Source organism: Malus sylvestris, chromosome 12, assembly GCF_916048215.2.
Source record: "Malus sylvestris chromosome 12, drMalSylv7.2, whole genome shotgun sequence".
NCBI classification, from domain to species: Eukaryota; Viridiplantae; Streptophyta; class Magnoliopsida; order Rosales; family Rosaceae; genus Malus; species Malus sylvestris.
Genome location: NC_062271.1, coordinates 29,957,683 through 29,978,847, shown reverse-complemented (window position 1 = coordinate 29,978,847; position 21,165 = coordinate 29,957,683). Strand labels below are relative to the sequence as shown.

Genomic DNA, 21,165 nt, shown 5'->3' with positions numbered 1-21,165 from the left:
ACACTATTTTTTACGTGCCACACACATTTATCAATTTCTAAACGTTAAATCAAATGAATTGAAAAATATCAAATAACATAAATTAAAAAGATGTATATGGACCATCCTAAAAATATAATCAAGAAATCATATAAAAAAGCTTGTCAAATATGATCTTTAAAACAATTCAAGAGACCACGCATACTTAAAAACACGACAATTCAACAATTACAAACTCATCGATTCTCATACCAAAAAATATACGGAAAACTAACGAAAAGTTCAAAAAAACTCCCCTTTTAATGAAAAGTCATTCTTAAAAATATAAGGACCTGTCTGGCCCCTGACCTAATTGTTCCCGAATGAGCCTGCCCCATCACCCTTTCTTGGGGTCCCTACTCCCGGCTGAGCTACGACCTACAAGGAGAAATTGCAGCAACATAAGTTTAGGACTTCAAAACCTAATATTTTTGTGAGGCATGAATAAACATAAAAGCTTCAGAACTTTGTAACATGTTCTCGTGTGTGTCAGTGTGTCTAAAGGAAAATGACTCATCCATCCATTAGATTAAACTAGATTAGAAACCTCAAAGAGAAAAAGGAAAAAAAAAAAAAAAAACTAGTTAAGCCTTGCTTCTAATTAGGATTACCATATAAATAGAGGAAACGCCTCTGAATTTCCGGTGATCTTCTTGTTTTCCTTCAATATTATCTTCTTTGCCCATAGCCACACCCAATCAAGCATTATTCAAACGAAAGGAAGAAACCCTTCCATCAACAAGCTTCATAACTCATTATTTAGTACGAAAAGAAACATACGAAGCAAAGCAGCCAACCACATGCGCATGATAGGTCTCAGACATGTGGGGCTTCGTTGTATCATGTTGAATTTTTGATGTGTATTTCATATCAAAACAATTACAAGATGAAACATTATATTAGGGGTGGGCGCGGTGCGGTTTGGTGCGGTTTCGAGTGAAACCACAACCGAAATCGAAACTTTTTGCGGTGCGGTGCGGTGCGGTGCGGTTTTGAAGCCAAAACCGAAATGAAACCAAACCGTTTGGTTCGGTTCGGTGCGGTTTCAAACGGTTTCGGTTTGGTTTTTGAGAAAAAAATGTACAATTTAAAATATACACATATTTATGCATAAGATGGTCTTATTTTCCTTATATATTAATTAATGAATATGCACCAAAATTGCACCAAAAACAGCAACAACACCAAACCTGTAGCAAAACAACACCAAGAACTGTACCAAACCTGCAGCAAAAAACTGCACTGAAACTGCAGCAAAAAACTGCACAAAACTGCACAAAAAACTGCAGCTAAACAGCACCAAAACTGCACAAAAAACAGCAGCTAAACTGCAGCAAAAATTACACCACAACTGCACCAAAACTGCACCAAAAAACTGCACAAAAACGCATCACATAATTCACATCTACTAAAATTTAACTTGATCACCAATCAATCACAATAGTTTACTACAACCCAATTGAAAAGTTAAGTTTGCCATAATACAACTAAAGTTCAAACTTCAAAGTTCAAACAAAGTTCAATGTCAAATGCCTTATGGCATTAGTACAACCAAAAAAATAAATGGTTCATGGAATTCAATAAAATCTTGGTTTTCAACTTACTTTGCATCGTTCAAGTTTCAAACCTTTACCTTTCCTTTTCCTTTTGGACACTTATTCTTTGAAGGTTTAGGAGGCCTTTGAGCTTGTGAAGACCTTGCACTTTGTAAACGCATAAGGGGAGGCTCTTGTGAATTAGAACCTTGAGATTGCTTTGGAGCTTGTTGTGGTTCTTGATCAAGAGTAAGAGAGGCAATGCTTGAAGTCGATTTGGCCAACTCTACACAATACAAAACATAAAAAATATAATTGATGTTTAGTTGAAAAAAAAAACAAAGAAAGTTCTTTTATTTCAATTGATATACTTATCGGATTCAATACTTTCATAGAACTCAATGTGGTCAATTGAAGGTGCATCATCCTCCAAAGTAATAATATTATCACCCCTCAACCAATTTTGCATGCATATCAAGGCCTCCACCGATTTAGGAGTTAAAGAACTCCTAAAATCCGAAATCACTCGACCACCGGTGCTAAAAGCACTCTCCGATGCCACAGTCGAAACTTGAATTGCAAGAATATCTTTTGCAATTGCGGCCAAGATAGGATACTTGTTACCATTCACCTTCCACCATAGGAGAATGTTAAAATACTTTGTGGACTCCTCTTTTGTAATTTGTACCAAGGGATCAAACAAATAAAAATCCACCTTATCTCCCACCACTTTCTCATCACTATCTTCAACAAAATGCATCCATTCATCAATTAGATCATCTTCCGTCATAGCCACATTAGATGAGGTAGAAGAAGGTTGTGATTGTAAACTTTCCGATTTCTTCATGTATTTTCCACCTTCAACATTAGGAACATATTCATCATAAAGGGCACGAAATATATTTTTTATTTCTTCAGTTTTCAATTGTGCCTCAATGTCGGAAAGTTTCTTTCTAAAGAGTTGTGTGACATGCCTCAACTTGAACCTCGGATCTAAAACAAGTCCAATCACAATAAGAGGGTTCAATTCATGGTATGAGTCAAAATATTTTTCATATTTTGATCTCATATCGGATGCCATTGCCTTCAATAATTGCTCCGACAGTAAACCCACTTGCATGTTGGCTCGGGATTCCAAGTTATTGATGGCGGTCTCCACTTTTATGACATCATGGAGGCCGGTATGAACCGTGGGATGTGTAGAAGCACTCACCCTCAAAGTCACATCATAAAACACCCGTAAAAACTTGACAAAAACCTCCGCCTTGGACCAATCTTCTTCCGTTGGTGGTCCAACCCTTTTCCTCCCCTTGGTTTGGCAAACAATAATTACACTATCTTCATCTTTTTCATCTTCAACTTCCTTAAAGTAAGCCAAAAAGGGACTTGCTTCATCCTCCGCCATTGTAGCAAAGGCCTTCTTAAATTTTAAGGCTACATCCAACATAACAAATGTAGAATTCCACCGAGTAGGGCAATCAAGGCAAACCGTTGCTTTGCATGTCAATTTCACCCTATTCACGGCTTGCCTAAAAAGCTCCAATCTTTGTGGAAAGCTCCTCACGAACCTCACACAATTTCTTATAGCTAATAGACCATTATTTAGCCTCTTCATCCCATGACTCACAATTATGTTGGTTATGTGAGCGATGCATCTCACATGTAAATACTTGCCACCTAGAATAGCTTGTGAATTTTCCCACCTATTCATTTTCGTCATAAGTTGATCTAAAGCAACTTTATTGGCGGAAGCATTGTCCACTGTGATTGTCATAACTTTGTCTATCCCCTATTCCAACAAGCAACTTTCAATTAACTTTGCAATTGTGGTTCCATAGTGGTTAGGAATAACACAAAAGTTTATGATCCTCTTATGCATATTCCATTCATGATCAATAAAATGTGAAGTAAGAACCATATAATTGGTGTTTTGTGTGCTTGTCCAAGTGTCGGTAGTGAGACAAATTCTATGGGCACTTAAGGTTTTCTTCAAATAAGCTTTTGATTCATGAGACATGTTGAGAAAAGTTCTCACAAGAGTTCTTCTAGAAGGCACTTTAAACAATGGAATACCAACAGCACAAAAAAGCCGAAACCCCATCTTATCAACTGTACTAAATGACATATCATCTATGACTACCATCTTGACACATGCTTCTAACACACTCTCTTGTGAAAATCCAACAGCAACCAGATTGTTGCCTTTACTTTTATCCCCAACCAAAACTTTTTGCTTTTTACTTCTATTCCCTTGGTAAAATTTACAATATCTTTCAATGTGGTGTCTCATGCTTGTGGTGCCATTAACTCTTGGTTCAGCTGCATAATCACTACACTGCTCTGTTTTGGGCAATAATTACATTTAGCTCTCCTAAGTTTTACTTCGGCCAAATATTTCTCTCCCTTTTCATTGATTTTCGACTGTTTTTTCGTCACATAATATGTTGTAAAATGATCCCAAATCCAACTACGTTTTCTTGAATCAGAGTTACTTACTTTTTCATCTTCGGCCTCAGATTCTTCACCGTCATTTTCAGAGTCACCTTCAACGTCTATTTCATTTTCCGAGTCAATTTTTGCCTCGTCCTCCGGGTTCTCAGGGGAGTCCCCCGTAAAAGAGTAACCAATCCCACTGTGCTTGCTGGATTCTTCATATCTTGACTGAAATAAAATACGAAAGAAGAACATAGATAGATATTAGGTTTTTATACTAAGAAAATAGATAGATATTAGGTTTTTAAATTGACTTTGTACTTCACATTTCTATTATAATGTAGCAGGAAAGAAATTGTAAAACATTGTAAAGAGGTTGCCGAGAAAAGTAAACATTGTTCTGTAGGAATCAATACAATTGGATATGTAATAGCTGAATAAATAGGGAGGAAGGCAAAATGACGTGATACGCACCATAATTTGAAGTTCATCGGTTGAGAACGGATTACAGTAGTGGTCCATGCATAGATATTTTCTAGAGGTACTCTAGTCAAACTGTCAACAAACAATCATTTCATTAGTAAATGCGGACTGCTGAAGTTGGGCTGAAAATGATAAGATAGTTTACTAATGATGATAAAAGAGAGACTTAAATATTGACAAATAAGTGAATGGTGCAGTGAAGACATAGAATAATGTTATATGGATGATAAAACAAACCATAGAATAATGTTGTATGGGTGATATCAAACAAAAGCAAACATGCCTAACATTTGAATTAATCTAATAGTATAACAGTCTGACATTTGAACAAACCTGCCTAACATTCGAATTAATCTAACAACATTCGAATTAATTACTAATATCCCAAACCTGAGTTTTTCGAAATTGAAGACTGCTTGCTTAGATTAATAATTACTCCACTGAGTGTGTCGACTTCAACATGTAGATTAGTAATTTTTTGCCAAACCCAAACCTGCCTAACATTCGAATTAATCTACAACATATATGAAATTGAAGACAGAGGATGAGAAATTTTTACCTCTGGGTGTGTCGACTCCAAGATTGGAGGCAAGGCAGAGATGAAAGCAAGCCGCAGAAGCAGTTGCAGAAGCAGAAGCAGTCGCTCACAGGCAGGCAGAAACAGTCGCTCGCAGGCAGGCAGGCAGAAGCAGATGCAAGCAGGCAGTCAGGACTCAGGTGACCAGGTCGCAAAGGCAGATGCGGAGATGCAAGGAGGCAGCGTAGAAGCAGTCACTGAAAGTGCAAACCCACTCGGTGCAAACCCAGAACCGCAAAACTAAATGTATAATAAGTATAACCTAGTTGAATGAACTAAATAAAAATAAAAAAGTGCGGTTTCGGTTTCGGTTTCTGTTTCGGTGCGGTTTTGAAAACCCAAAACCGAAACCAAACCATTTTGTGTGCCGCGGTTCAGTTTTGAAACCGAAACCGTTTCAAAACCGCAAAACCAAACCGTTTGGTGCGGTTTGATTCGATTCGTGTTTCGGTTTCGGTTTTCGGTTTTCGGTTCCAAGTGCCTACCCCTACATTATATAGGAAAAGAAAGAGAACATAAGTCTAACTTGCCTAACTTGCCTAATTTCCTAACTTGCCTAACTTGCCTAATTTACACAAAGAAGGTTGACTAGCCTAACTTCACTAGTCATCCAACATGTTTATTTCATGCATGCATTTTAACAAAAGATATGACTTGCATGCATTCCAACACTCCCCCTCAAGCTGGATCGAGGGGATTCCTTGAGCCAAGCTTGGACAGAATGCGCATGAACTGAACCGTAGGAAGAGGTTTAGTAAAAATAACGCTTTGCTTCTTGCTGCGCCATGTTACCAAATTCCCACTTGAAATGGCTTCGTGCCGCAAACAAACAGTAATGGCTTCGTGCCGCAAACAAACAAACTTGAAATGGCTTCGTGCCGCAAACAAACAGTAATGGCTTCGTGCCGCAAACAAACAAACTTGAAATGGCTTCGTGCCGCAAACTTGAACAACGTTAGGTAGAGCTAAAGCATCCATCGAGCTCTCAGCTTCATAATGTTCTCCAGCCATCTTGGCTTAGAGTAAATGTTCTCCAGCCATCTTGGCTTAGAGTAAATGTTCTCTAGCCATCTTGGCTTAGAGTAAATGAGTAAATGTTCTCCAGCCATCTTGGCTTAGAGTAAATGTTCTCCAGCCATCTTGGCTTAGAGTAAAAGTTCTCCAGCCATCTTGGCTTAGAGTAAAAGAAACTTAGCGGAAATGATCAACAGAGCCAGGAATTTCGAGTTCCTGCTCTGATACCATGTTGAATTTTTGATGTGTATTTCATATCAAAACAATTACAAGATGAAACATTATATAGGAAAAGAAAGAGAACATAAGTCTAACTTGCCTAACTTGCCTAACTTGCCTAATTTCCTAACTTGCCTAATTTACACAAAGAAGGTTGACTAGCCTAACTTCACTAGTCATCCAACATGTTTATTTCATGCATGCATTTTAACAAAAGATATGACTTGCATGCATTCCAACATATCATAACCAAAGAAACGAGTGGCAACAAGTTTGACCCCTCTCTAGTTTTGTTTTCGGTGTGAGTTGATACCCCAAAACAATAACATGCATCTTTTCTGCCTAAAAAATAAGATAAAATGTAGAGGTTGGGCACATGAATGCGGTCAGAATAAGGTAGATCGTTGGACCTCCAACATGCACAAAAACATAGTGGTATGGCGAATGAAATTCACGAGGCATAAATGGCAGCTGTAGAGTTGCGATGATTTCTGAAGACACAGAATGATCATCCGTAACCTATGATACGCATATACTTTTGTTTGGTATCGTATAAAACTTGATGAATACCACCAAATGTCGGAGTTACTCCGAAGGCAATATTCAGTTACGCTATATGGTTTCTCTGTAAGCTTTGTTAGAGCTGCTCACTTGTTTAACACGTGCTTAAGGGATTGAGATCATAAGAGATTAAGATTGACTATACTTGTAAGCTATCCAGGAATGTATGTGGACTGAAATATAGCTAAAGTAATTCTGATGTGAGTAGATATATCTATACTGATATGAATAGTATGGTTTCTGTTGGAGGAAGATGGATATGAGAGAATATGGTAAAGAGTTTTAAACAGAAAACTGAAGCTTTATTGATTTCCAATTGATTACAACACTAGGCCATCTTATTGGCTATTTATAATAACATTCGGACCTTTTCATAACAGACATAACTCTTGGATTAGTTCCAAGAGTTGCAGACACAACCCTTGACTTCTAATGAGATACAACTCTTCCTAAACATAACTCTTCTCAAGAGACACAACTCTACTTAACAACTGATACAACTTACAAGGAGAAAATGCATTACGTTTAACACTCCCTCTTAATGCATTTGTCTTGCGATATTTAGCTTTTCTCTGAAATGGTAGAACTTCTCTCTTGGCAGTGCTTTTGTGAAAACGTCTGCAATCTGCTCATCAGTACCGCATAATTTCAATTCAATCTCTCTTTCAACCAATTTTCTGATAAAATGATGATGAAGTTCTATGTGCTTTGACTTGCTATGAAAGACCAGGTTCTTTGTCATGGCAATTGTGGACATGTTATCACAGTACAAATTTGTTGGAGTGTTTTGTTCTTGACAAAGATCTACTAATATTCTTCTAATCCAAACTGCTGCACTTGTGGCTGAAATATATTCTGCTTCGGTTGTTGATAATGCCACTGTACTTTGCTTCTTCGACGACCATGATATAACTCTACTTCCCAAGAAAAACACATGCCCAGATGTGCTTCTTCTATCATCAATTGCACCAGCCCAATCACTGTCTGTGAACCCAACTAAAATGCTTTCTTTCTCTTGTGTATATTTGATGCCATATCCTTTGGTTCCTTGCACATATCTTAGTATTCTTTTAACAGCAGCAAAATGATGATTACTTGGATCATTCATGAATCGAGATACAACACTAACTGCGTGAACTATGTCTGGCCTTGTAGTAGATAAATAAATAAGTGAGCCAACAACACTTCTATACATAGAAGCATCAGCTCTTGGTGCTCCATCATTACTTGAAAGGCCTTGTATTAGATAAATAAATGAGCCAACAACACTTCTATACATAGAAGCATCAGCTCTTGGTGCTCCATCATTACTTGAAAGCCTTAAATTAATTGCCATTGGAGTATCCATTGGCTTACAATTCAACATATTGAACTTTTTCAAGAGATTTTCTGCATACTTTTCTTGATACATAAAAATCCCTTTTTCCGATTGTTGGACTTGAATTCCTAGAAAATACTTCATAGAACCCAAATCAGTCATCTCATATTCTTTCATCATGTCCTTCTTGAATGCTTCTACCATCCTTGGTTTGGTACTTGTATAAATCAAGTCATCAACATAAAGACACACAAAAAGAAAATCATGTGCAGCTTCTTTCTTGAGATAAATTGATGGCTCAATTGGACTTCTTACAAATCCACTTTGACGGAAATATTGATCAATTTTGCTATTCCAAGCTCTTGGCGCTTGCTTTAAGCCGTATAGTGCTTTCCGAAGTCGACAAACTTTGTCTTCATTTCCCTCTTCAATATATCCTTGCGGCTGCTCCACGTAAACTTCTTCTTCAAGTTCTCCATTAAAAAATGTGGACTTGACATCCAACTGAAAAACTTGAGTTTTCAATTGTGCTGCCAAAGCCAACACAGTTCGTATAGTTTCCATTCATACAACCAGAGCAAACGTTTCATTGAAATCTACTCCAGGTTGTTGAGAGTAGCCCTTGGCAACTAACCGAACTTTATGATTTTGGATTGAGCCATCTTCATTGTATTTTGTCTTGTAGATCCATTTAAGTCCAATGATGTCCTTTGATTTAGGCCGATCAACAAGTTCCCACGTAGAATTTTTCTTGGTAACTCTAATTTCTTCTTCCATTGCGTCTTGCCAAATTTTTTCTTTCACTGCTTCCTCAAACTTTTGAGGCTCCAAGGCACTCAAAGCAAGATCACACGACTCATAAATGTCTGCCAATGAACGCGTTCTTGTGTTTAGTCTAGGAGTTGAATCTGGTGAACAGGACCAAATGTTCTTGCACTTGGAATTTAACTTTTGCCCTTGAAATTGGACTTTGGGGCAGCAGAGTTTCTTCTAAATTTGATGTTTCTGGTTCTTCGAAAAATCTCGGTATTTCACCTTGTTCGTTTTCCCATCTCCATACCTTGAATTCATCAAAAAATAACATCTCTAGAAATTACCAACTTATTAGTTCTTGGATCAATCAATCTGTATGCCTTGGACTTGTCACTATAGCCCACAAAAATATATTTTTCACCCTTTTCATCAAACTTTTCTCTCTTTTGAGAAGGAACATGTGCATAGGCTATGCAACCAAAGATCTTAAAGAAATCAACCTTTGGCTTAAACCCATGCCATGCTTTGAAAGGAGTCATATCCTTGACGGACTTGGTAGGTGACCTGTTGAGAATAAACACTGAGGTATGAATTGCTTCAGCCCAAAACACATTTGGCAGACCTTTTGCTTTTAACATGCTTCTTGCCATTTCAACAATGGTTCGATTTCTTTGTTCTGCAACACCGTTTTGCTATGGAGTGTTGTTACAACCACCCCCCAATTGTACGTATCATATGTTATTTTACCCCAAACTGCCACGTGGCAGCATCTTAACTCACTTCCCTCTTCTCTCATTCTGTTCCCCCTAACCCCAAGACCTTTCTCCTTCATCTCTCTCTCTGCACTCACTTTCATCTCTCTCTTTCCCTCTCATCCTCCCGTGAGCCACACCCATTACCAACCCCATACCTACAACACCTTCACCATCATTACCCTATGTCCCTCCCTCTCTTCCGTCGCTGCGGGACACGGAGGAACCCAGAGAAACTCTCTGGCGGGATTTTTTTATTTTTCCGGTTAGGTAAGGTTGGATCCCTTTTTAAATCACCATTTTTAAATGTTGGATGTTGTGTGATGAGATTTATATTGTTTTTCCAAGGTTTTGAAGACGGGAATGGCGCGGGGGAAGCTCACCCATTTTTCCGGCGAACCCGTGAGTTTCGAGGGAATTGCCGGTCACCTTCGGCCATGTCACAACTATTCGAGGGTAGCAATCTCTTCCCCTCATCTTGCTCTTCATTTTTGTACTTAGATCGGGGTCTAGAACCCTCGTTTTCAGGTTACCGGAGCTGTAGCAGCTCCGGCTTTCTTTTTCAGCAAACCCAGGCCATCAGGCCTTCTCAAACCCACGGGCCTTAGCTATTTTGGGCCAACCCAGTACCCTAGCCGGTATAGTTTTGAAGTTTAGTTTTAAGTTTTAAAACCCAAAAGGCCTCGGGCTTTATACCGTAGGGCCTTGGGCCCGTAGACCCAACCCAAAAACCTGTGGGATTTTTATTTTAGGTTTTTGGTTAATTGTTTTAAAGACCCAAAGGGCCTTGGGCCGGTTTTTGTTAAAGGGTTCTAAGCCTAGCCCTTTTTCCCTTAAGGCCTTCAGGCCATCTGTGTGTGTGTGTGTGTGTGTGTGGGTGTACCCGTGTGTGTGTGTATTTAGCGTGTGTGTGTGCGTGTGTGTATATGCATGTCGTGCATGCATGTGCATGCCGTGCATACGTGTGTACTTGTGTGGTGTATGTGTGTGTTTGGGCTTAAGCCCAAACCACTTTTCTTTACCTTAAACCCTTTTAACCCAAAAACCTTAGGATTCTAAAATCCATTAGACCCTAACCCATCCAACCCACATCCTTTATTTTTATTTAGTTCAAGCCTAAATTCTTTAGAAAATCCTTTTATTTATTCATTACATTTTTGTGCTTAGGTGAAGTTGCTAGTGAGGAAATTCTAAATCCTTTTCCGCACAACTCTACTGCTAAGGAGTATTTGTGAGTGGACCCCTTCTAAAATTTATATAATTTTATGGTTTAATTTCATAAATGAATAGCATGCCTTACGAGTTATGATTTGATTTATGATAATCATGTTTATTAAATATTGTTTATTGTCACGTTTTTGTGAGGAATAAATTGTTAGCCTATATTGAGCTATATTTTGATATATCGTATTTTTATAAAAACCATGAACTGGTAGACTATCCGATGGATGACGATAGGATGCTAGAACATGTTTTAGAACCCCCTCTTTATAGTATAGACGATGGATGACTTTATACCATGAAGTGGTTATTTATGAGGGACGTAACTATTTGTGGGTACCTAGTAGACATTATGCCGCCTGGGGCGAGGATCTGGTGTTGACAGATAGGCTGGGAGAAATAATCCTTAGCTACGGGCTGAGGGACACGGAGCAAGCATTGGGCCTGAAGTTGGTAATCTCTGGCTACGGGCACAGAGACCATGATGCTGGCATAGAGCCATGAGATATATATCTATTCAGTGATCTTACTAGTGGTACATTATGCTAGAGACGACTTATGAGACGTTTGATATTTTGTATTTCATGATATGACTTTTGAGATATTTTTGGCATGCTACGATTTTTATTAAATCCATCACTTATTATGTTAGTAGTTTTCTTTATATAAATTGTGGGGGTTAGTATCTTGATAACTGTTTTATTAGTATTGTATATATGAACTTGGTCCATTCACCTTTGTTTTGCGCCCCCATTCAGGTCTTAGAAATGAAGACTACGACACGACGTACGAGGCATTCCCCTACCAGTAGCAATCTATCACCCACTTGTGTGATATCTTGTAATGATCTTTCCTTTTTGTGAATCTTGTTTTAGATTGTGTTCTGTGCACTCTAGACACTTCCTTGAACTTCGTTTATTACTCTTAAATTCTAATGTTTATTCATGAATATTTTCTTCTAATCATTACTTTTGTAATCAATTAATGGCTTTCGTCACCCTCGGGTGTCGGCCAACACGTGTCTATCCTGGTATTCGGGGAATATCAGGGTCGGGGCCTGTCAGATTGGTATCAGAGCATGGTTAAGATTTCTTTCCACCAATTTGGTAAATTTCAGTCTTTCTAAATCTTGTTGTCTTTGTCAAAATCATGGCTAATCCTGGTGGGAATGTGCCTCAACAACCTCGTTCTTCTATAATTGGGGGAATCCAGCAGTTTACCACTGCTTTAATGAATGCTCTTTCGGGTCATAGACCAAATTGGACGTATTTAGAAATTGCTAGAAGTCATGGAGTTACTGAGTTGAAATCTGTGGGAAATTGTAAGGAGGCTAAACAGTGGTTAGAGAAAATGGAGGATACTTTAGAGGCTATGAAATGTCTGTTAAATGAGTGGGCAAACACTGCAGGTTTCTTTATTCAGGGTGATGCTAGGAGTTGGTGGAAATCAACGAAGGAATCTCATCCACCTGGTTCTTGGATGACTTAGGCTGCTTTCAGGAAACGTTTTATTTCTTACTTTCTAATCCGTAGCTACAGATTGAGGAAGAGACAAAAGTATTTAGATTTCCGACAGGGTGACCTCAGCATCACAGAATTTGACAGTACTTTCAGGCGCTTGGCTAGGCATCATGATGGGACTTATGATAATCCGCAGGCACAGATGGATCAGGCGATGCTTGCACTAAACCAAGAGTACCGTACAATGGTAGCTGCTCAGAGACCCAGAACTTATGAGGAAGTAATCGAGATAAGTCTGAGTATAGAACAATCTAAGTGGGATACGGAGATACAAGATCAACCTCAGACTTGGACCCAGCCTAGAGACAGAATAGACAGCGGAATCAAAATCAGATGAGTTGGAATTTCCAGTCGCGGAGTACCAGAGAATCAGTGGGCCTTTACAGTTATGTAGATCTCAGACATTCTTTTTCCTTTAAACGACCAGGTCGAGGTTCAAGGTCTTCCAGTGAAGGCTCAAGCAACGAGTCGGCGAGACGATCTTTTAGTCATTTCACTCCGAGTTATCTGGTCTGTAATCAGTGTGGGTTACATCATCGAGGGAGTTGTGGGAAAACTGCTGTAGTTTGTCACAGGTGCGGTGGTACCGGGCATTTTGTTCGTGATTGTCCTTCAGCACCACCTGTTAATTTTACCTCTGGCTCAAACTACAGTGGATATCGGCCAGTTCAGAATATCGGCTATGATGGCAGTGGCAGTAGTAGTTAGAGTTATGGTAGTAGTACTAATCAGAACTACGGGGGTAATAGAGGGCTGCAATTTGGTTGCAGAAGTAGCCAGAGTTTTAGAGGAAGTGACAGCCGAAGTACTCAGTTTTTGACCCAGTAGCAGGCTGGAACATCTTCTGGTAATAGTAATCAGGGGAACAGAGCAGGACGTAATTCCAGAGGTCGTGGCGGTCGAAACAATAGTGCGGGGTATCAGGTTCATGGACGTATGAACACCATGACTCAGCATGAGGCTGAGCAGGATCCTCGAGTTATCACCAATACGTTACCTGTTTATAATACTTGGGCTAGAGTTTTAATTGTTTTGGGTGCTACGTAATCTTTTGTTTCTTCATCTTTTGATCGGGTTATACCTTCTCAACCTCAGCCCCTAGGTTTTGATATGCTGATTCAAATGCCAAGTGGTGAATTATTTTGTGCTCAATGGCAATATCGGAATTGTCCAGTTATTGTTGAAGGGGAAAACTTAGAGGTTGATTTAATTCCTTTCAAACTGGCGGAGTTTGATGTCATTCTAGGAATGGATTGGCTATCTAAGCACCGAATGAATGTCACATGTTGGGAGAAAATTGTGACGTTCAATTGGCCAGGACTTCCAATAGTTACATATGGGTGAGCGACATGTCCTCCCCAATAGTATTATTTTTGCCATTCAAGCAACAAGGTTGTTGAATAAGGGTTGTGTGGGGTTTTTAGCCCATGTAGTTGTGAAGGATGAATCTTTTTTGCGTCCAGAAGATATGCCAGTTGTAAGGAATTTCATCGATGTGTTTCCTGATGATTTACTGGGGTTACCACCTGCGAGGGAAATTGAGTTCACTATCGATTTACTCCCAGGTACCAATCCTATTTCCTTGGCACCTTATCAAATGACACCAACAGAGTTGAGAGAATTGAAGATCCAACTCTAGGAATTGGTAGACAAAGGTTACATCCAGCCGAGTACATCCTCGTAGGGAGCTCCTGTTCTTTTTGTTAGAAAGAATGATGGATCAATGAGACTCTGTATCGATTATAGGCAACCGAATTAGGTGATGGTGAAGAATCGTTACCCTCTGCCTCGGATCAATGATTTGTTTGATCAATTGAAATGTGCTCAGGTATTTTCCAAAATTGACCTTTGATCGGGTTACCATCAGTTGAGAATTCGCGAGGATGATGTCCCGAAAACTGCTGTCTGTACGAGGTATGGGCATTATGAATTTCGTGTCATGCCTTTTAGATTGACAAATGCACCTGCAGCATTCATGGATTTGATGAACAGAGTCTTCAGACCGTATCTGGATCGGTTTATGATTGTGTTCATTTATGACATTCTAATTTATTCTAGAAGTGTTAATGAGCATAAGAAGCATTTGAGACTAGTGCTGGAACGACTGAGGAACGACCAGCTTTATGCCAAGTTCAGTAAGTGCCAGTTTTGGTTAACTCAGGTTGGTTTTCTTGGGCACATAGTTTCTGCTGAAGGAATTAGCGTGGATCCCCAAAAGGTGTCAGCAGTGTCTAACTGGGAACAACCGAAGAGTGTCACTGAAGTAAGAAGTTTTCTGGGTTTGGCAGGGTATTATCGAAGATTTATTAAAAAAATTTCTGCAATTGCTCTACCTCTTACTAAGTTGACTCGTAAAGGTGTTCAATTTATGTGGGATGAAAATTATGAACAAAGTTTTCAGGAGCTTAAGCCACGCCTCACTCAGGCCCCTATTCTTGCTCTTCCAGATGACAGTGGTGAATTTGAGGTGTATACTGATACTTCTCTATCAGGTTTTGGGTGTGTACTGATGCAACATGGAAAAGTTATTACCTATGCTTCTAGACAACTCAAAACCCATGAAAGAAATTATCCCACTCATGATTTGGAATTAGGAGCAGTGATTTTCGCTTTGAAAATTTGGAGGCACTACTTGTATGGAGAGAAATGTCGTATTTTTACGGATCATAAGAGTCTTAAGTATGTGTTCACCAAGAAGAAGCTGAATTTAAGACAAATAAGGTGGATGGAGCTTATTAGTAATTATGACTGTTCGATCGAGTACCATCATGGGCATGCTAATGCTGTGGCTGATGATCTTAGTTGGAAACATCACGAGCAGCTTGCATCTCTTCAAACTGTACACGTTCCGTTACTATTTTCTCTTCGAGAAATTAGTGTTAATTTAGAACCAGGGGAGCACGGAGCTTGGCTAGCACATTTTCAGGTTAGACCTATCTTTGTTGACATGGTCATAGAAGCTCAGGAACTTGATCCAGAATGCGACGAATTAAAGGCATAAATGTTGAAAAGAGATAATGATAAATTCATCATCCGTAAGGATGAAGTGTTATTGAAAGGGAACCGTTTGTTCATGCCTAAAGATAATGAAGCTGTTAAGAAGGAAATTCTTGATGAGGCTCATACTTCAGTTTATGATATGCATCCAATGAGTACTAAATTGTATCGCACCATTTATCCTTTCTATTACTGGGAAGGGATGAAACGGGATGTAGCAGAGTATGTGAGCAGATGTTTAATCTGTCAACAGGTTAAAGCAGATAGACAGAGACCTGGGGGACTGATGCAAAATCTTCCGATACCATTTTTGAAGTGGGAGGATATCACTTTGGACTTTGTGTATGGACTGCCTAGAACACCCTCAAGGTATGATGGTATCTAGGTAATTGTTGATCGGCTTACCAAGACTGCTTATTTCTTACTAGTTTGACAAACCTACTCGTTAGAGAAATTGGCAAAATTATTTGTTGATAATATTGTTCGTCTACATGGTGTACCCGTCTTCATTGTGTCAGACAGAGATCCCAGATTTACTTTGAGGTTTTGGAAAACCTCTAATGCCGTTATGGGTACTCAGTTACTGTTCAGCACTGCTTATCATCCACAAACTGATGGTCAGTTCAAGCGGACGATTCAGACTTTAGAGGATATGTTGAGAGTGTCTGTATTACAGTGGAAAGGCAGTTTAGATAACTATTTATCGTTGGTGAAGTTTGCTTACAATAATAGTTATCACTCGAGTATTGGTATGGCGCATTTTGAAGCACTTTACGGGAAGGCGTGTAGGACACCATTATGTTGGATAGAGGCAGGAGAACGGCCGTTGGTGGGACCAGAGATTGTGGATACCACCAACGCTAATATCCGATTGATTAAGGCAAATTTGAAAGCAGCACAAGACCGACAGAAAAACATTGCAGACAAACACTCCAAGGATCGTGAGTTTACAGTGGGTGACTTTGTATTCTTGAAGTTGTCTCCATGGAAGGGTGTTGTTCATTTTGGTAAGCAAGGAAAGTTGAGTCCTCGATTCGTAGGTCCCTATCAGATTATTGAGAGAATTGGTGCAGTTGCTTATAGGTTGGAGCTGCTACCAAAGTTGTCACAGATCCATAAAATTTTCCATATTTCCATGTTTCGAAAATATGTACCGGATCCCTCTCATATCATCAAGATAGAACCATTGGAAATAAATCTGGATGCTAGGTATGTAGAAGAACTAGTGGCTATCCTTGACAGACAGAATAAAGTGTTGCGAAACAAAGTTATTCATTAGGTAAAGGTACTGTGGAGGAACCATGCAATCGAAGAAGCTACTTGGGAGACAGAGGAATCAATGTGGAACCAATAACCCTTTCTTTTCGTGTAACTTCGCAATTTCGAGGACGAAATTATTTTAAGGGGGTAGATTGTTACAACCACCCCCCAATTATATGTATCATATGTTATTTTACCCCCAAACTGCGACGTGGCAACATCTTAACTCACTTCCCTCTTCTCACTTTCTGTTCCCCCCAACCCCAAGACCCCTCTCCTTCATCTCTTTCTCTGCACTCACTTTCATCTTTCTCTCTCCCTCTCCCTCTCATCCTCCCGTGAGCCACACCCATTACCAACCCCGTACCTACAACACCTTCACCATCATTACCCTATAGTCCCTCATTCTCTTCCATTGCTACGGGACACGGAGGAAACCAGAGAAACTCTTAGGCGAGATTTTCCTATTTTTCCAGTTAGGTAAGGGTGCATCCCTTTTTAAATCGCCATTTTTAAGTGTTGGACGTTGTGTGATGAGATTTATATTGTTTTTCCAAGGTTTTGAATACGGGAACGGCGCGGGGGAAGCTCACCCATTTTTCTGGCAAACCCGTGAGTTTCGAAGGAATTGCAGGTCACCTCCAGCCGTGTCACGACTATTCGAGGGTAGCAATCTCTTCCCCTTATCTTGCTCTTCATTTTTGTACTTAGATCAGGGTCTAGAACCCTCGTTTTCAGGTGACCAGAGCTGTAGCAGTTCCGGCCTTCTTCGGCAAACCCAGGCCATAAGGTCTTCTCAAACCCACGGGCCTTAGCCGTTTTGGGCCAACCCAGTACCCTAGCCCACATAGTTTTTAAGTTTAGTTTTAAGTTTTAAAACCCAAAAGGCATCGGGCCTTATACTGTAGGGCCTTGGGCCCGTAGACCCAACCCAAAAACCTGTGGGATTTTTATTTTAGGTTTTTGGTTAATTGTTTTAAAGATCCAAAGGGCCTTGGGCCGGTTTTTGTTAAAGGGCTCAAAGCCTAGCCCTTTTTGCCTTAAGGCCTTTGGGCCATTTGTGTGTGTGTGTATATTGTGTGGGTGTGTGGGTGTGTGGGTGTGTACTCGTGTGTGTGTGTGTGTATATGCATGTCGTGCATACATGTGCATACCGTGCATACGTGTGTACTTGTGTGGTGTATGTGTGTGTTTGGGCTTAAGCCCAAACCACCTTTCTTTACCCTAAACCCTTTTAACCCAAAAACCTTAGGATTCTAAAACCTATTAGACCCTAACCCATCCAACCCACATCCTTTATTTTTATTTAGTTCAAGCCTAAATTCTTTAGAAATCCTTTTATTTATTTATTACATTTTTGTGCTTAGGTGAAGTTGCTAGTGAGGAAATTCTAAATCCTTATCCGCACAACTCTACTGCTAAGGGGTATTTGTGAGTGGACCCCTTCTAAAATTTATATGATTTTACGATTTAATTTCATAAATGAATAGCATGCCTTACGAGTTATGATTTGATTTATGATAAGCATGTTTATTAAATATTGTTTATTGTCACGTTTTTGTGAGGAATAAATTGTTAGCCTATATTGAGCTATATTTTGATATATCGTATTTTCTATAAAAAAAAAACCATGAACTGGTAGACTATCTGATGGATGACGATAGGATGTAACAACCACCCTCAAATATACGTATTATTTGCAATTTCACCCTAAGTTGCCACGTGTCAGCCATCTAAACTCTCTCTTTTTTTTCTCTCTCTGTCCCCCACCCCCGAGACCTCTTTCTGCTCCGTCTCTCTCCCCGTAGCTCTCTTTCTCAACTCTCCCGTATCTCTCTCCCTCAACCTCTCGCATCTCTCTCTCCCCCTGGACTCACTAAAACCCTATCACCATCAGGAAAGGCTCACAACGAACCCAGGACCCCTACCCTGCGAGTTCGACGGCACGGAGCAAGGCTCCGGTGAAACTTTTCTCTCTTTCCTTTGGGGTAAGTTGAAGCTCTCATTCTCGTTGTTAGCATGATGCTTAGTTTTGTTTTGTGAACTAGATCCTTCCCTTTTTACGTAGGTTTTTCCTTGGAATCGATTTGGGTTGAGCACACTCATTTTCCAGCGAACCCGTAGACTTTGAAGGCTTTTCCAGTCACCTCCGACCGAGTCACGATATTTGGAAGGTAGCAATCTCTTCCTCTCACCTTGTTCTTCATGTTCGTACTTAGATCGGAGCTTAGAGCCCCTGTTTTTAGGTGACCGGAGCTGTAGCAGCTCCGACTTTCTTTTTCCTCGACAACCAGGCCATCCGGCCTTCCCTTTCCCTCCCCTTCGGGCCTTAGCCAGTTGGGCTAGCCCAGTACCCCAACCCGTTTGGTTTTTAATTTTAATTATAGGTTTTTAAAACCCAAAGGCCTCGGGCCTTATTTTTGAAGGGCCTTGAGCCGATTTATTTTAAAGGGCTTAAAGCCTTGTCCTTTTTATAAGGCCTTAGGGCCTTTGTGGTGTGTGTGTGTGTGTGTGTGTGTTGTGAGGGCTGGCCTTGTGCAGCCTGTGTGTGTATGTGTGTGTGTTTATTTGGCGTGTGTGTGTGTTTGTAGTGTGTGTGTGTTTGGGCTTGAGCCCAAACCACCAATTTTCCACCCTAAAGCCTTTTTAACCCAAAAACCCTAGATTCCTAAAACCCATTAAAACATAAACCCATCCAACCCCAAATTCCCTTATTTTATTTAATTCAAGCCCAATCTTTTAGAAAATCCTTTTATTTATTTATTACATTTTTGTGCTTAGGTAAAGTTGCTAGTGGAGAAATTCTTAATCCTTATTCGTGCGACTCTTCTGCTAAGGAATATTTGTGAGTGGACCATTTCCAAAATTACATGATTTTATAATTTAATTGCATAAATGATTAGCATGTCTACGAGTTTATGATTTGACTTATGTTAAGTCTGTTTACTGAATTTATTGAATTCGTCTCGTGTTTTTAGTGAGGAAATAAATGTTAGCCTATTTTAAGCTATATTTTAATATATCGTATTTTCTATAAAAACCATGATCTGGTAGACTATCTGATGGATGACGATAGGATGCTAGAACATGTTTTAGAAACCCCTCTTTATAGTATAGACGATGGATGACTTTATATTATGAAGTGGTTATTTCTGAGAGGTGTAACTATTTGTGCGTACCTAGAGGACATTATGCCACCTGGGGCGAGGATCTGGTGTTGGCATTTGGGCCAGGAGTTGGTAATCCCTAGCTACGGGCTGAGAGACATGGAGCAGGCATTAGGTCGGGAGTTGGTAATCTATGGATACGGGCGCAGAGACCACGAAGCAGGTATTGGGCCGGGAGTTATATTATTCAGTGATCTTTCTAGCAACACACCGCGATTACAAGACGATCTTTGATGCAGTTACTGTTTTGATTTCCGCGATATGGCTTTTTGAGATATTTTGGCATGCTAGGATTTTTATTAAATCCATCACTTATTATGCTAGTAGTTTTCATTATATATAACTGTGAGGGTTAGTACATTGATAACTATTTTATTATTATTATATATATAAACTTGGTCCACTCACCTTTATTTTGCGCCCCCATTCAGGTCATAGAAACGAGGACTACGAGACGACATACGAGGCATTCCCCTACCAGTAGCACTCTATCACCCACTTGTGTGATATCTTGTAATGATCTTTCCTTTTTGTAAATCTTGTTTTAGATTGTGTCTGGTTCACTCTAGACACTTCCTTGAACTTTGTTAATTACTCTTAAATTCTGATATTATTCATGAATATTTTCTCCTAATTATTTCTCTTGTAATCAATTAATGGCTTTCGTCACCCTCGGGTGTCGGCCAGCATGTGTCTATCCTGGTATTCGAAGAATATTAGGGTCGGGGCGTGTCATAGGATGCTAGAACATGTTTTAGAAACCCATCTTTATGGTATAGACGATGGATGACTTTATACTATGAAGTGGTTATTTATGAAGGACGTAACTATTTATGCGTACCTAGTAGACACTATACCGCCTGGGGCGAGGATCTGGTGTTGGCAGATAGGCTGGGAGAAATAATCCCTAGCTACGAGCTAAGGGACACAGAGCAGTCATTGGGCCGGGAGTTGGTAATCTCTGGCTACGGGCGCAGAGACCATGGTGCTGGCATAGGGCCGGGAGATATATATCTATTCAGTGATCTTACTAGTGGTACAATGCTACAAGGACAATAAAAGATCCAATGCTACAAGGAACCTGGAGATTAAGTTTCTTGTTGCTCGTGAAAAGGTGATGGATGGTTTAGTTAAAATTAATTATTTGGAGACAAGTCTTAGAAACGAGGACTACGACACGAAGTACGAGGCATTCCCCTACCAGTAGCAATCTATCACCCACTTGTGTGATATCTTGTAATGATCTTTCCTTTTTGTGAATCTTGTTTTAGATTGTGTTATGTGCACTCTAGACACTTCCTTGAACTTCATTTATTACTCTTAAATTCTAATGTTTA

The 21,165-nt window shown here is 39.7% G+C and overlaps 1 protein-coding gene and 1 pseudogene across 2 annotated transcripts; one reads left to right on the top strand and one right to left on the bottom strand.

The window, feature by feature from the left end:
• Positions 1-1,408: 1,408 nt before the first annotated feature.
• LOC126592023 (uncharacterized) lies at positions 1,409-5,506 on the bottom strand. Of its 2 annotated transcripts, XM_050257773.1 has the most exons (4): positions 5,029-5,506; positions 4,461-4,532; positions 4,050-4,214; positions 1,409-1,839 (listed from the first exon to the last, which is right to left on the bottom strand). In XM_050257773.1, exons 2-4 carry the CDS (start codon positions 4,506-4,508, stop codon positions 1,648-1,650), a joined length of 405 nt encoding a protein of 134 aa, XP_050113730.1. In that variant the 5' UTR covers positions 4,509-4,532; positions 5,029-5,506; the 3' UTR covers positions 1,409-1,647. The 2 variants fall into 2 exon arrangements, with proteins under 2 accessions (XP_050113730.1, XP_050113732.1); XM_050257775.1 differs by lacking the exon at positions 5,029-5,506 and having other exon boundaries at positions 4,461-4,537.
• Positions 5,507-9,775: 4,269 nt separating this feature from the next.
• Positions 9,776-20,887, top strand: LOC126592351 (uncharacterized; annotated as a pseudogene).
• Positions 20,888-21,165: the final 278 nt, after the last annotated feature.